This window comes from Vanessa tameamea, chromosome 30 (genome assembly GCF_037043105.1).
Source record: "Vanessa tameamea isolate UH-Manoa-2023 chromosome 30, ilVanTame1 primary haplotype, whole genome shotgun sequence".
NCBI classification, from domain to species: Eukaryota; Metazoa; Arthropoda; class Insecta; order Lepidoptera; family Nymphalidae; genus Vanessa; species Vanessa tameamea.
Genome location: NC_087338.1, coordinates 3,447,506 through 3,464,359, shown reverse-complemented (window position 1 = coordinate 3,464,359; position 16,854 = coordinate 3,447,506). Strand labels below are relative to the sequence as shown.

The window sequence follows — 16,854 nt, the reverse complement described above, 5'->3', positions numbered from 1 at the left end:
CAAAATCATCTCGAATCATTTTTATTTTAACAGACTAAATGATTCAACCACCGCAAACGAAAAATTTTATTTCCAGGAAAAAGGATTTATGCGACATTCAATTGTTATTTTAGTGTAATGTTAAATTTGTCAATAATCCATTGGTATATAAAAATAGGATCATGCTAATAAATTTAATCATCTCAAGTATCATAAAGTATATGCAGACCAAAATGATTTATGTAGCATTTTATATTACAAGAGCCGAGATGGCCCAGTGGTTAGAGCTTATTATTTAAAATTAACAATTGCGTCCCACGACACTCGCGCCCCACCCTTATGCTAACTTGTCTATGTGTGCGTAGACGATTCGCGAGATTATAAGACTCGGCTCGAAATAAAAACTGACATGCTCCCACCTTGGGCTCTGGGGAGGGACTGAAAATTTATTGACAGCGATGTCGAATAATAAGTCAAAACCGTCAAATTATTTTCTCCATACTAAAAAGTATGGACGACGAATGCCAAAAAGTAAGCAATATTTAAATAAAAATTACTACAATATTGTGTTATATAATAGAAATTGAACACGGTGAATTTATTATATACACTTTTGTGTCCCCATTAAAAAAAAAAAGCTTGAAAAATGTTAATAGAAAAGGTCGACTTCAGTGTTTGGAGTGATGTTGACGATGAATTTACCAAGTTATTGATACAAATTTTATAAATATCATGCGGTGAAACTTGAGATCTATCTATTCAGATACTGAATGTATTTTTTCATCCATAATCAATGCTCCAGTTTTAAGATATTTTGAAAATAGTAAGCGCTATTTAGGCGTCCCGCAAGGACTGTCCTCTTAGTGATTTTAAAAATTGTAAAAATATTTAAAAAAATACATATAATACAAAAGTCCCTAAAGATTCGAGCGTTATCCGAAAATTTTAGGACTTTTTATTGCTTCAAAGTAAAATTTAAATAGAAACACTGAAAATAATAGACGCTTGTACAATGTTACATCGGTCGAACGGTAGGGACGCGAATGACAGGCAGTAACTGTTACAAATATCGATTACAAAATATCATTATTAAAGATCATTGTTAAGTTATTGTTACGAACGGGGGTCCTTTTGGTTGGAGTCTCTCTAGCTGGTATAGCTTGTTTTAGAAAAATAAGGTAAAAACATTTGAATTCTAATTTGAATTACGCATTCCATCGTTCCACCGACTGTTATATATTTTCTGTTTCCCATCACTAGCCCGTCTGTCAAAACGATCAAGCTAACTTGAAAAGGGTATACGCTATATTTAACATATATATTGTTAGTGGAATGTTTCCTGACCTACTAAAATATACTTAAGTACTTCCAATTTTAAACCAGCTAAATACTCTATACCTCAATAGTCGCTCGACGTCCAATGAGCTCATTATATCTTTAGGATTTGGGAAGAATCACAGGACGTTTTGTAGGCATGGATCACAGAACGATTCATCTACTTGATACTAGGGTTTTGTGGAGCTATTTTATTGGTGGAGCTTTTATGCTAGGTGGTTGGCCTTGGTGGTTGTTTGTAGAGCTTCCTATAGAAGTTCATATCAGTTTTCCATACCTGAACCATTCTCTTCACGCTGTACGGCTTACCGAAGTGTTGTTTCAGAGCCGACGTCGTGGCGTTGGCGATCCATTTCAACTTAACAGTATTAGCGATGCAAATCCAAGTCACAGTCAGACAAACTCCCGTCACCGTTATAATAACGCCTTTACTGAAATAATTACATTTGCAAGATTAATTATATACTAGTATTATTTTATTAGGACAAGAAACTGTACGTGTATAGCTTATTCCAATGTGTGTAGGAATAATGATAAACAAAACTTTTATTTACGTATTTCATGTGATTTGCTAATAAGTCAGCTATATTGTGTACTAAGAGTTTATGATTAATATATCTTTATTTATAATAAAACACGATTACCCTTAGTACTTATTTGCACTTTAATTTACTTCAAAAATTTCGTAAGTTTCGTCGACGTTCAAAACGTAATTTTTTCGCAAAACCATAGTGAATATCATAGATTAATCAAGCTCTCGACCAATGATATCGCGTTGATTTGCTGTCAGATGTTGTTTATTTGGCTTTCCTCCTCTTATAGAGTATACATAACACAGACATATCTTCAAATATTTCTGTTGCAATTTTGTTACTATTTAATAGAGTATTTTTTTGGAACGAAGTTCCCTTACGCGGCTTACAGTAGAGTGAACTGGCAGAATACGTCACGTGAGGAAAAGGCCCTTTATGCCCTTCTATAGGCGCCAGATTCCTCTCTATATTTTGCACGGCTGCATTTATTACTATTGAAACATATTTTTCGTTTTGATTCACTCGGAATTTTTAATAACAATTTATTTCTTGACATTCAATGATTCTCAACCGTAGTTAATTTTTTTTATTGTGTCTGTCATTTTATACATAACACTAGCTGAACCCGCGACTTCGTGCGCGTTTGATTTTTAACAAAAAAGTTACTGTTGTAGCCCAAGCCTTATTGCATCAGCTATCTGCCAGTGAAACTCCCGTCAAAATCGGTCCAGCCGTTCCAGAGACTAGGCGGAACAAACAGACAGAAAAAAATATTATTTTGGTATATGTACCGTATGTACATACATATGCATTTAGTAAACAGTATTACGAACAGACACTCAATTTTATTATATCTATAGAAGATACATAGATAAAACGAAAGCAACTTCCTTCCAACCTCGTCTCCCACGATACAATGTCGACAGTCGAATTTGCCATCTTATGGTAAGTAACTTCAACTGACCATAGACGCCGTCTGAAATTATAACCTCTAACCGTCACACGTCGTTCCTCCCTCCAATCGACGACGGCGTCCTAAGCCGAGGTCCGGCCTCGCAGGAGGCACCCTTTGGACGCGCGTACTCTGAGCACTTAAGTGGGTTCTCAACATCAAGGCTTGAGTAGTTAAGCTCGCCTATCCCGTCCGGTGACGCTGTAGAGGCCAAAATGGCCAACAGCGATACACAGCTCAATAAAAAAATTCTAACCAATTCCTACATGACCAATGCGCCACCAACATTGGTAACTGAGATGTTACGTCTCACTCACCCTTCAAACTGTTACACAGCAATACTTAGCATCGCCCTTTAGCCCACCACGAAGTGAATTTAGTATCACGTGATTTAACTTAACGCCTCAATACCTAATATAATAAAATATGAGATATCCGTTCTTACCTGTTTGGATCTGGTCTTATATCCCATCCTTGATATGGCATATTGCCATATCTGAGAGCTGCTATACCGATTGGCCCTAAAACACCATAAAGGTTCTATATTAACAGTACAAGATACTTCTTCACGTCGAACTGTCCTTGGAGCGAATTCCTCTATTCCAAGACTTTGTAAGATCCTCAATAATAATATTGTTGTTTTTCTGACTCATATATTCTGTAAATTGTTAATTTCTTGTATCGTACCTGAGAATTCTTCATGAAGAAGTAAGGAAAGATTATTTTTTTAAAGGTGGAGTTTAAATGCCAATTAATATTAGCTTATCAATATAATCTAATTTCAATTTAAATTATTCCCTTTCGTTTTTGTTTCAATTTGTCAATTATTTAACAATTTCTAGCTATTTTAATGAACTACATAACTATTATTGGACCTGAATAAAATAATATATATACTTTGGAATAGACCCAAAGACTGTAAGTATCTTTACACCGACCATTACTCCTGCCATCATGACATCTGAGATCACAATCTCTCGTATCTGTTATCTGTAATAACCAGGGCCGGATCTACCATATGGCTTTTTGGGGTTCAGCCCAGGGCCCCGTGGATTCAAGGGGGCCCCAGCTAAGTCAAGACAAAGTCAGAACTAGACGATAATGCGAAATAATCCATAATTTTATTAAATTAAACAGATCGTTAGGTTTGCAGCCCTGCGAGTCCTGCAATTAATCAAACCCATTCAATTAATTTAATTCAAGTCTACGTTCAGATATGTCTTAGGTGGGCCCCTGAGTAATGTTAGCCCAGGGCCCCTAAACTTACTGTCCGGCCCTGGTAATATATATAATAGCACTGACTCACTCACCCCCAAACCGAAAAATGGTTATAAAGACTACAAAATAATGTAATAGATATTAACGAAGCCATCAGTTTTCTTTTATACATTATCAGGAGTCAGGATTTGCCTCAACGCTTTATACAAGTTCCAATCCATTACGATATCTGAGAGATTATTACAAAAAAAAAAATTTCCGTACAAAGAACACCAGTCCTGAACTGCACGGTGAGTTTATCCTCATTAAACTTGTAATCGTTCACGTAGTTGCTGGTCCAAAGATTTCTGGTCTCCTGCCACTGGCATATCACAGGCGGTTCCGTCCACATGACGTCTTGGGGCAGACTGAAGGCATAGAATTAAAATGTTTAGTTAAAACTTAATGAAGATAATTTGACATAAAATGCTCGAATTCTGGTTGTCGAATCCGAATTTCGTGACATCGGTACTAAAACGGATATTTGGATTAAACATCGATGCTGACATCTGATTTCAGATGTCGTCCTTGTCTTTGTTTAACGTAAAGTAAGAGAGAGAGATTATATAATACATTTTGAAAATAAATAAACCATCATCATCATCCTCCTGCCCTTATCCCAATTTTACTCGGGGTCGGCGCAGCATGTCTTCTTCTTCCATACTTCTCTGTCGAACGTCATCTCACTAGTAACATTCTTTCTAACCATATCGTCTTTCACGCAATCCATCCATCGTTTCTTGGGTCGTCCCCTATCTCTATATCCATCCACATCCATTCTCAAAACCTTTCTCACATAATAAATAAATGCCTAGGAATGAAATGACGAGGAATATAGTGTTAGCTGAAGTTCTGTCTCAATATTAACAAAATATGATTTAAAACCGTATGTGATAGAAAGATCTCCTCCCATAACGCTTTTCCCGTATGTGATGACACTGCCAGTTAACACATACTAAGCCGCGCAACAAAACTTCATTCCAAAAAATAAACATCTATATACATACATAAACATAATAAAATTGGAGTGTCTGTTTGTAATATTAAAATAACCGCTTTATACTAAATGCTTATGTATTTGTCTGTCCGTCTGTTTGTTCCGGCTAATCTCCGGAACGGCTGGACCGATTTTGACGGGACTTTAACTGGCAGATAGCTGATTTGATTAGTAGCTTGACAACAACAACTTTTTGTTAAATTCAAACGCGGACAAAGTCGCGGGTATATTATTATATTATAATATTGTTGAAATTACATACCGAAATTTTGTATGTTTATATTTATATTACAATAATATATGTAGCTTTAACAAACCGTCACCCCTAATTATACCTCCTAAGGGGTGAATTAAAACAAGTCTATGTCCTTACCTGGGACTCGAACTATCGCAACACAAAATTACACCTAAATAGGTTCAGCAGTTTAAGCGTAAATACGTAAGAGATAGAGTTATTTTCGCGTATATGTATGTAAGAGCCGAGATGGCCCAGTGGTTAGAATGTGTGCATCTTACCCGGTGATTTCGTGTTTAAACCCAGGCAGGCACCACTGAATTTTCATATGCTTAATTTGTGTTTATAATTCATCTCGTGCTCGGCGGTGAAGGAAAACATCGTGAGTAAACCTGCATGTGTCTAATTTCAACGAAATTCTGCCACATGTGTATTCCATGCTCCAATGCGGGTGCATTGGAGCAGCGTGGTGGAATATGCTCCAAAACCTTTTCCTCAAAGGGAGAGGAGGCCTTAGCCCAGCAGTGGGAAATTCACAGGCTGCTAATGATTATGTAAAATGTAATATATATGTATAATATTAGTTTATAATACATAATCTTGTAAAGTGGTTCTAAGTGGTATTCGAATAAAGTACATCTATTTTGATTATGAGATTATTTAAAATAAATACTTACTCGATACAAACTAGAGCGAGCTTCTCATATTGAGCCTCAACCTTCTTGAGTTCAGCTTCGATTTCCTCGGGAGTTCTGGTGACCCCTGGAGGCGGAGGCGATGGCGCCCTGTATTGTACTTGATACTTCATTGGTTGTAACCGTTTCGGTATTTGTACTGTAATACAATATTATGTCATTTGCTTGTGAAAATTCTACTTAAAATAGATAGGTAAACTGACAAATACCACTTCTGATGTTTAGTGGTAAACACCGCCCATAGACAATGGCGCTGTGAGAAATATTAACCATTCCTTACATCACCAATGCGCCACCAACCTTGGGAACTAAGATGTTATGTCCCTTGTGCCTGTAGTTACACTGGCTCACTCATCCTTCAAACCGGAACACAAAAATACTTAGTACTGCTGCTTGGCGGTAGAATATCTGATGAGTGGGTAGTACCTACCCAGACGGGCTTGCACAAAGCTCTACCACCAAGAAAAGTCTGTCTGACTGTTACGCCTTAACTGCGAAACCACTGAACCTTGAGTTTGAGCCCCAAGGAAGGACATAGGCTTTTTTAAACCTACAATCGCCCCCTAACACGCAACTAGTATAGTAGGGAATATTTTAAACACGAGAAAGTATATCGTTGGGTATAATCAACCTTTTTTATTTATATTTGAAGTATAATAATGTTGTCAGTTGTGTGAGTCAGGTCAATATGACCTGTAGCTATTCTGTAAGAACGAAATCGAATACTCGACGCAAAAGTGTCAGGGTTTTTTCATGATTACTGGAAGCTATTTAACTTGATTCTAGGTCTTTATGCAATCCCGTCCATGAAGATACAATAACATCATCAGATATCCTACCGAACAGCAAAGACATCCTGAATACCTTAGTAACCTTAAATACTTTAGTTAACTTAGTATTGTTGCCATCCGATTTGAGATTGAATGAGCCATAACTACGAGCTCAAAGGACATAACATCTTAGTTCAAGTGTGATGGTTCAATGTCGAAATAATGTTGGTATTTACAGCGACTATGTCTATGAGCGGTCGTGATCCCTAACGATCAAGTGACCTCCGTTAGATATCTCCATTAGATGCCAAACTATATGAAATCAAGAATAATTTGTACCTTTTTTGGATTTCGTTTCGTGTTTTATTTTAACCCTAAACTATTACAATACTGACTAAGCTATTAAAATTCATTCATGCATACAATACTCGAGTTGATAATACATTGGCAGATAATTTAACATGAGAATATTCAGATAATTCACAATAATATCATTGAAATTTTATTTATTTCAAAAGACACACGCAATAGTAATCTGTTTTATTAAAAGATAAACATTAGATAACACACGCTAAGTATCTCACGACCAATCATTTTCAATATTAGATTAAATTTTGTATTTTATTTTTGAGATAAGATATTTATTGGTAACGATATGAGTTTATTTTATGTGTCATTTATTTGTTACGATTCGTGCTCAGTTTTCCTGTTAATTTTACGAAACGATCAAGACGCGTGTTTATATTTTTATTTATGTGTAAATAAAACATTCGATTTATAACAAAATGTTACGTGTTTATGTTAGCTGACATTTTGGGATTAATGGATTTTGTAAAATGTTTTTATACGAAATGTAAGTATTGTTGATTTCATTTAGAGGTTATGATAGTATTTAAGCTGTAAAAGGTAGTCGTATTATTACTCCTCGTATACATCCTAGAGTCATGATCATGATTTATGATGTACATGTAGACATGATGATACTCTTATCAAATTTGGTCACGGTGGCGATTCTAGTCTTCTGCGCAGGAAATATTATCTTGTTTAAGCATATCCGCAAATATAAATGTACTATTTATTCCTTGAACCTGGTAATCCACAGCGATGGCCGTTCGGTCACGATAGGACAGAACTCAGGCGCTGGACCATCTGTTTTACGCATTTTTCAAATCATAGATATTTATTGGAAGAATGAAAAAAATACTGAGAATGTTACAACTATCACAGACTTTTTAACGAATACTTAAATTAAATAATTAATAAAAAAATTAAATTGAACGTCGTTATTTCTTTTTGAATTTAGTCAATTGTTTTGGTCACTGTGACGTAATTTGTTTATTTATTTTGGATATAACCGTTACTATTGCATGTAATAATACAAAAAACTTTAATAATATATGTTATTAAAAACATATCGCCACGGAATCTTTAATAGTTATATTATATAGATAACTATCTATAAATATACTATGTTTGAAGGTTTTGTATATCTATTAATTATACGTCACGCATCGTTGTTCAAGCGATACGGTTTGACAAATATATATCCAACTAAGCTGACATAATAGGATATATTACACATAAACTTAGAACACTACGTAAGACAAATATTTTGGCATATGACCATTTAATTTCTAGACCATCTTAAGTAATACTCAAATCAGTGTGATTACCAGCACCGAATTACGTAATATGGTAACGAGACTAGTTATTAAACTCCCTCCATTTTTGGTTTCAGCCTTAGCTGTTTATTTTACATAGCTGTAGTGATTGCTGATAAAAGGGACTGGAAGAGCGATCCGAAAGACACAAAATGTCTAACTGGTTATATGACGGACGTACAGAAATGGGTCGACAAATTTGGGACACTAAACGCTGAGGAAGGTGAGTTTATAACTTGATCCAAGTAAAGACCATCAGTGAGACAAGCGTCGATAGAACAAAAGTTAACGGGCCATCTAGCGATGTAAAAAGTAGCAGGATCGATCCTGAAGAATAACCCAAAGGGTTAGGCGTGGGAAAGACAATAGTCAAAACAAGTGATGAGCTTAAAAGGAGGGGTAAATAGGAGTATTAGTTATTTCCTTAATTAATTTGGGGCATTGCTACTATTTCATTTTATTTTTTTTTGTAAAAAAGACGACTATACAACTTTGACAGGCAATAGAGACGATATCATTGGTCGAGACTTTGAATATATCTGATGAGTGGGTAGTACCTACCCAGACGGGCTTGCACAAAGCTCTACTACCAAGAAAAGTCTGTCTAACTGTTACACCTTAACGGCGAAATTCATGATGAGTTCACGATAAATTGTTGTAGTATTAAATCTCGGTGTAGTAGAGTATATTAATTGTAGTAATAAATTTCTCTCTGTCTCACTCTCTCGGACATTTCAATTTGTATTTTTCATGTGCCTCAATAATAAGCAGGATTTTGTGTGAGAGACAGGTACCCAAACCTATTAGCCCTGTACTGAGGGTCTCCTGCCTTTCCATTTAGGATAGAAACTATTAATTAAATTTTACAGTTAATACTAAAAACTCCAAACTTAAACATATATTATAAATCGATAAGTACTTATGATATTAATAAATTGTGTATGTGTGTCCATACGTGTGTGTGTGTATTTTTGTAAGTGTATGTTACTTGGTTGTAGGGCTTGTGTAAGCTCGCCTGGCCTACTACCCACTTATCAGTTATTTTGCCGCCAAACAGAAACTTAGTGTCGATGTTTTCCGGTTTGAAGGGTGAGTGAGCCAGTGCAACTACAGGCATAAGGGACATAACATCTTAGTTCCCAAGGTTGGTGGCACTGGGCGATGTATGGAATGGTTAATGTTAAGCTCCAGTCTATCAGTGATGGCGGCCACTTAACATCAGGTGGCCCATTTGCCCACCTGCTTACCTACACATAAAAAATGCGAGTTTTTTGGGGAACTATCTAACTGGGGCACAACTGATCTGAGAACTGTTTATAGTGCTGATTTTAGTGAATCGATTGAATTATGTTAATCTAAGGATTATTTGTATCTCCTTATCCGATAAGGCTTTTGATACGAAAATTTCAATATCTCACAATCCACACTTTATAAATCCTAAAAAGCTTGTACGTGTTCAAAAATCAAAAATCTAAATTAAAATATAGTTTATAAATAAACGTAAATCTACCACCGGTTCAGAGAGTCTCAAGTCTCAAAACTCAGTAGTTACTTTTTTCCATCATTTGAATTCCAGACAATTTCAGAACATAATATTAGTTAAGAATGGTATAATATATCTCTATCTATATCTGTATCTGTAATCTTGATATTTTTCAGATATAAACACGTCGAGTATTACAATTTCGTCTCGTGAAGGTATTAATAAATTACAATATGAAGTAGCTAACTTCAAATGCACTCAAAATCGAAGGATTAGGTATATGAGTATGGTCAATTGCAAATTGACTCGTGTACCAGCGGTGAGTATGAAAGTACTGGCTAATGGGCCTTCTGTTATTAGTCACGATCCCAAAGACATTGGGTTTTGTTTTAGGAATCGCTAATATTACCTATTTACCCCTCCAGTTAAGCTTAAAGCTTGTGTTAGGATTGGGTACGACAATAGACCAAGGGTTCAGGATCAATCCTGCGATTTTTTACATCGCTGCGCCATTTGTTGCCAATACGCCACCGTTAAGAATTAAGATTTTTTTTTTGTGTCTTACTAGAGTGGCTCTGAGGCGAGATGGCCCAGTGCGGATTCAAGCCCAGGCAAGCACCACTGAATTTACATGTGCTCAATTTTTGTTTATAATAATTCGTCTCATGATGAGTGTGATGATGCTGATGATGAGAACAGTAGTGGTTATGGTGACAATGATTATAATGATGGTTGTGCTGATGATAGTGGTGTCTGTAATGAAAATAATGATAATAATTATGGTGATCCTGATGCTAGTTATAATGGTGGCCGTGGTGATGACGATGGTGGTTTTGATGATTATTTATATAACTATCTATCTAATTTACAATTTCTAAACTTTTTTGTACTTATTAAACTATCTGATACGCTTTGTCACCTACAACGGACTATTATTGGTATCCCGAAAGCCTTAAGTTGTATTACAAAAATAAATTGCTTAATCGTCTTTTTCAGGTGTTTAAATGGAGAGATAGGTTAGACCGTAGTTTAGCGGATACCCTGGTGTATTTAACGTTATATGGCAATGACTTCGGAACACTAGATAAAGCTGAAACGTACGATGTCGCGTTAAACGCGTCAAACACACACGAGATCAATATTAATACGAACATGACCACGTATGGGAAACGTAAGCATTTTATTTTTCACTTGGTACGTGTTTGAGTGGTGTTTTGTCCCCAAAAGAAGGAAAGAAAAGCCTGAAAAATGTCTACTGGCCAAACGCCTTTCCTCTTATGGAAATTCAAACATATTTCACCTCGCATTCATTCAGGTTTCCTTACGATGTTTATTTAACCGTCGATCACGAAATCGAGCATATAAAAATTCTGTAGTTGCAACCCACGATCTTCGGTTAAAGTTAACGTGTTAAGTGCTAGGATATTTTCAACTTCTATACTTTCTTCATAGTAGCGCAGGAGATATTGTCCACGAAGAAGACTGTAAAGTGGTCAATAATCAACTGTCTTCACCAGCAACCGTATTATTAGCCAGCGACAGACAAATACTAGTAGGGGTACAGTTCTGTTTACCAGCAAAAGTGCGCGATTCCACTTTTTTATGGCATTGGTTGGCGGACGAGCATATGGGTCACCCGATGGTAAGTGGTCACCACCGCCCATAGACAAAGGCGCTGTAAGAAATATTAACCATTCCTTACATCACCCATGCGCCGCCAACCTTGGGAACTAAGATGTTATGTCCCTTGTGCCTGTGATTACACTGGCTCACTCACCCTTCAAACAAAGTACTGTTATTTGGCAGTAGAATTACTGATTAGTGAATGGTACCTACCCAGACGGGCTTGCACAAAGCCCTACCACCAAGTTATTATTGGCGTGCATTGTACCTTGCGTCTGTAGTTACACTGGTATACTCACCTTTAACAAACCGGTACAAAATAATACAAAGTATTGCTGCTAAGTAGAAGATGTGATGAAACTCTGTAACTGGTATTACTATTTGATTTATTTAGCTTTAGTCAATTTTGACACTTTTTGGGGATTAGTCTTTTTTACTGTAAACAACTGTCCTATCAATGTTAGAATGAATGTTTGGATCTAAACTGCAACTTAATTTAAAGCTAGAACCGTTTAAAATTTGCGCAATTCCTTCCGGTTCCAATAAATAGTTCTATTTATTTACATAATCAAAAAGAGGAGGAGGTTTTCGACATGTCATATATAAATTTGGTAGTATGTTCGGGTTTATCGTTTTTATAATAATAAAAATGTAATTGTTAATATTTTCACTATTATTTACAGAATTAACTTTGTGGTCCGTGGGATTCCAAGCCTTCACGTTCAGCAACTTAAAAGAACTAGATCTACGTTCATGCTCCATACAAGCATTGGGCAGCCACACATTCCAAAGGATGCCAAAACTGAGAAATTTATACTTAGGAGAAAATAATATACATTATATTGAAACTAATGCTTTTAGTTCTCTAACGGCTTTAAGGCATTTAGATTTAAGCAGAAATTACGCTTACGATGAAAACGGACAGCAGAGGGATATGTATTTCGAATCTTTGGATATATTACGAAATTTAAATTTGGAATCCTTAGATTTGTCATTTACAAATTTTGGTCAGCGAAATATTAACATATTAAAGGGCGTCGAGAGGAAACTTAAGCGATTGTCACTTTGTTACGCTGGCTTAAATAGAATAAGGGACGATGTATTCTACTTTCCGTCGATGCAATATCTCGACGTTTCAGGTAATTACGAAATACTGAGCACACCGAATGTATTCAGAGATCTAAATAATTCACTACAGATACTATTCGCTGAAAACGTAGCGATGCGGAATATGAACATATTTCAAAATCTATCGAATTTGGAAATTTTAAAATTGACCAATAATGAAATAGTGAGTATACCACCACACGTGGCGGACAGCTTGAAAAAATTACAAATACTCGATTTAGATAATAACAGGATAGCTTCTTGGTTTAGTGATTTGATTTCATACATGAAGAATTTAAAGTTACTATCGTTGAAAAGTAATAACATTAACCTCGTAACCAGAGAAATGTATTATGACGTAGAGAATCTTACATACATATCTCTATCCGGAAATTTCTTGATTTGCAATTGTCACGCAAGAGATGTATATGAAGTTGGTTTGAAGAATGAATTAAAACAAAAGACTACATTAATAACAGAACTAAACCGCCGTGCAAGTAGTCCTTTATTATTTCACACAGGATTCCAGTATTTCAACGATATAATACGCCAAAGGAGTAACTTAACGAATATATGCAAAGAATCCAAAAAATGCAATAGCAATTTCAGTCCAGATGTTGTTGGAAATTATGTATTTTTGGATACTAATGATTTAACTGACATGTATGAATGTTTGATAGTAACCGATGGCGTAACGAAATCAGTATCAGAGATAGATTCATGTTTTAAAAAAAATCGAGAATTTGACATGCCTGATGAATATATACGTTATTGGAACAAATTCTTACTTTTCATCATCCCCGGAGTGCTGTTCCCGGTGTTGTGTTTCGTCTATGTCTTCAGGAAGAACTTGAGATATTTCGTGATAACAATGAGAAACTCAGCAATGTTAAGCTTGATTAATAAGAAAGATGTCTACGACGGTGAGTACAGTTTATCAATCAATACAAATCATTGTACAAGGAATCATTATAAATATAAAGTGACATAGCTTTAGTTTGAAATAAATGATTCTGAGGAGATTGGCTGCATAGTAGATTCAATGGTGTTAGTATTTTGTGTAAGTTCTAGTTATTTGTAAACCAGCCCTCTCCGGATTTGCACAGACGACTTTGCATTAAGTGGATAGCCATTTTAAGTTATTTTATCTAGAACTATTCGAGTAAAGCAAATCAAATTTCAGTTGTACAGTACAATAAGTATAAGGTCCTTCGGGTATAGCGGCCATTGTTATGAGAGATTTCAATTGCGTAGGATTATTTTTTCAGATGGGTCTATATTTAACTATGATGTATTTGTTTCGTACTGTAACGAGGACAGGGCTTGGGTATTGGACCAGCTTCTACCCCACGTCGAGAGAGATTGCAATGTGAGCGTTTGTCTTCACGAGAGAGACTTTCAGGTGCTGTAACATCTATTTTTATTTTTTTTATAATATTTCTAACAACGAAATGTTAGGATGACGATGTGGACAGAAGAAAAGGATTTTAAACAAAGATTGCAAGTTTGAATTGGAGCACTGTTAAGTAGATTCATGCTTGACGATGGAAAACATCGGAAGAATTCAGAAAAGTTGCGTCAAATAGAATTATGCGTTCCGATATTGATGCATTTCTCAAGCTGTGGATGTAAACAATTAAAATTTTATTGAGTTGTTTGTTTACTTGAAATTGTTCAGTTAAAACACTTTTAATATTGATAATATTAATTTAAAAAATAATTTAAAAAAAGAAAACTGAAAAATACTCAATTCTGTTGTCTCGCCTCCGTTTTGTAAAATTACTTTTATAGTATAATAATTTAAAATATTTTCATTTTTATTGACAGGTTGGTCTCTCGATCTTAGAGAACATAGTTTCTTGCATGGACCGGTCCCGTTCCATTATGCTTATCATATCAAAGAGATTCTTGCTGAGTCAGTGGTGTCAATTTGAAATGCATCTTGCTCAGCACAGGTAAATTGAAATCATTACGTATTTTAACATTAATGATATTTTATTAAACATGCACTGAAATTCTAAGAAATGAAAAAAATATCTTACAATTCTAAATGTAATATTATATTATGACTGTCTTCAGTGTAGTGTTTGGCTTATAAAGCTGAACCTTGTGCTTTTAAAAAATCATATATTTTCCGCCAAGAACTCCTCAAAACCTTCGAAAAGCACGAAACGCCTTTAGTCTCGTGGCTCATGTATCTCTGGTTATGTCAGATTGCCGTCAAATTTGAGTGCGAAAGTAAGGAATTATAGCGCGTGTTTGTGTTTACGATGGAAGGAGATTATTTCAAATATTTGTTTTAAATCATTAACATAGATTTAGTTCGTACAAACAGAGACTTTAAAATATAATTTGACCATTTCTTACAGACTGTTAGAAACGCGCAGAGAAGATTTGATTCTGATCCTGCTCGAAGAAATACCGAGACGTCTTCGTCCAAACACACTTCACTATCTAATGCTCACGAAGACTTACATAGTATGGCCAAAAGAAGAATCAGAGCATAGTTTATTTTGGAGAAGAATGAAAAAGAGTCTAACAACGCATAAGTTAAAACAGCAAGATAATGTGTCCTTGGCCTAAAAAAAGTCCTATGAATAATTTTGGAACAAGATTATTATTAGACGATGAAAATAAAAAGTGACCCAAAATTTGATAAAAATGTAAAGTATAGGAACATTTTAATACATCGTAATCTACTTGATTGTTTTCTAAAATGACTAAGGTGCATTTGTGTTCTCCTTGCACTTCATTTTCTTATCATTCAATGACATGTTCAAACTAGATTTACGATCGATTTGAGTGTATTGACAACAAACTGACTGTTTTATAAAGCTCATATATAAAACTAGCGTGTTATTTAAACATTTCCTATTAATATCTATATTTATAAACGAGGTGTGTCTCGCGGTTTAGCCGTAATTATAATGCTAATAACAAGAAGAATAAAACTTGTTTATATGTTTTTCCTGATTGGCTCCAAGTCAATCTAGTTGTGATCGTCGAGACTTCATCGAGGCATTTGCTCCCTTGTGTCTGAGTTTATCATTACAAATTTTGTTTATTTGGCTTTTGACCTTTCGTAGTCAGAATAGGCTTTAAGCTCAATTTTAAGTATTTTTTATTTTTATAATTAAATTTGTAATATAAAATCAGTTTCTATAGCATTAGCCCACAACAAAAACCCAAAATAAATAGTACTGAAATAACTGAAATATACTTTTAATCTAACTTTTTTAGATGTAGTACTTATCTAGTATCAGTGAGAAAAATATTACCATATTTTAATGTTAACTTAAAATTTAACTTAATCAATATTTCTCACATAGTAAATAACATCACTTACATATATCAAAAATAAAAGAGGACCTAAAATTGATCCTTGTGAACATCTATTTTTTTGTAATCTTATTTAGGTTACATAAAATAAGGTTAGACTTATGAATAAGGAAGGATACCTCACACAACATCATACGTAAGTAAATGTAGATTAACGTTGTGTATAAATATATAAAGTCTTTTGTCACGTACTTTATTAATTATGCATATATAATAGATTGCATGACCTTCAGATTTGAGTGCAATTTAAAATATTGGTCAGAAAGGAACATTGTTAGAAGTTGTTCGCAGATGGTAACAATGCTCTCCAGCAAAACGTAACTTATGTGTTAAAATTAAAATTGGTCTACAATTTGATAGTGTCTGCCCCCTACACTACACTACACCCTGCCCATGTACGGTTTTAACCACGTGTGATAGGATGGGGTGCAGGTAATAGGGATAAAAATCTCTGCCAAATTTTAATCAGATCTGTTCAGATATTTTTTTATAAATAAATACCAAACATGCTACTAATAACTTACACGTTGTCAAGAATATTCCTCCGCTGATTTTTTTCGCTTGTGGCGGTGTGACCAGTAAGTCAAGGTTTAAAACTCCACTACAAATCCTGCAATGAGTGATAAGATTTGATACTGTGACTTTGAAGCTTATATTTTATATATAATTAAAAGGCAATGCATTTATTATGGTAATATCTCGCTCACAGTATTGCCCGTGTCTTAAGAGTAGGTCTGGTCGTAATGTGTTTGGTATAGAAAACTAGCATATGCCCTTCCTTTTGGCCAAAGTTTGCTTAATACATAAATTTATCAAATTCGTTTCAGGGGTTTAGCCTTTGAAATGTAACAGACAGACAGAGTTACTTATCCATTTATTATATTACTA

The 16,854-nt window shown here is 34.9% G+C and overlaps 2 protein-coding genes across 2 annotated transcripts in view; one reads left to right on the top strand and one right to left on the bottom strand.

The window, feature by feature from the left end:
* The window catches only part of LOC113391687 (dynein axonemal intermediate chain 7-like), a 37,554-nt gene that overhangs the window by 5,533 nt on the left and 15,167 nt on the right, over window positions 1–16,854 (bottom strand). The window contains exons 17-21 of the mRNA XM_064219948.1: window positions 16,491–16,576; window positions 5,966–6,122; window positions 4,282–4,424; window positions 3,245–3,320; window positions 1,592–1,745 (exon numbers count right to left, since the gene is read on the bottom strand). Of these exons, the coding sequence (XP_064076018.1) occupies window positions 1,592–1,745; window positions 3,245–3,320; window positions 4,282–4,424; window positions 5,966–6,122; window positions 16,491–16,576 (616 nt within the window). The remainder of the gene's footprint in view (window positions 1–1,591; window positions 1,746–3,244; window positions 3,321–4,281; window positions 4,425–5,965; window positions 6,123–16,490; window positions 16,577–16,854) is intronic.
* Window positions 7,575–15,232, top strand: LOC135194485 (toll-like receptor 3). Its single transcript, XM_064220029.1, has 8 exons — window positions 7,575–7,606; window positions 8,492–8,637; window positions 10,074–10,216; window positions 10,894–11,068; window positions 12,204–13,550; window positions 13,896–14,029; window positions 14,455–14,582; window positions 14,997–15,232. The coding sequence occupies exons 1-8, from the start codon at window positions 7,590–7,592 to the stop codon at window positions 15,208–15,210; spliced, it is 2,304 nt and encodes a 767-aa protein (XP_064076099.1). The 5' UTR covers window positions 7,575–7,589; the 3' UTR covers window positions 15,211–15,232.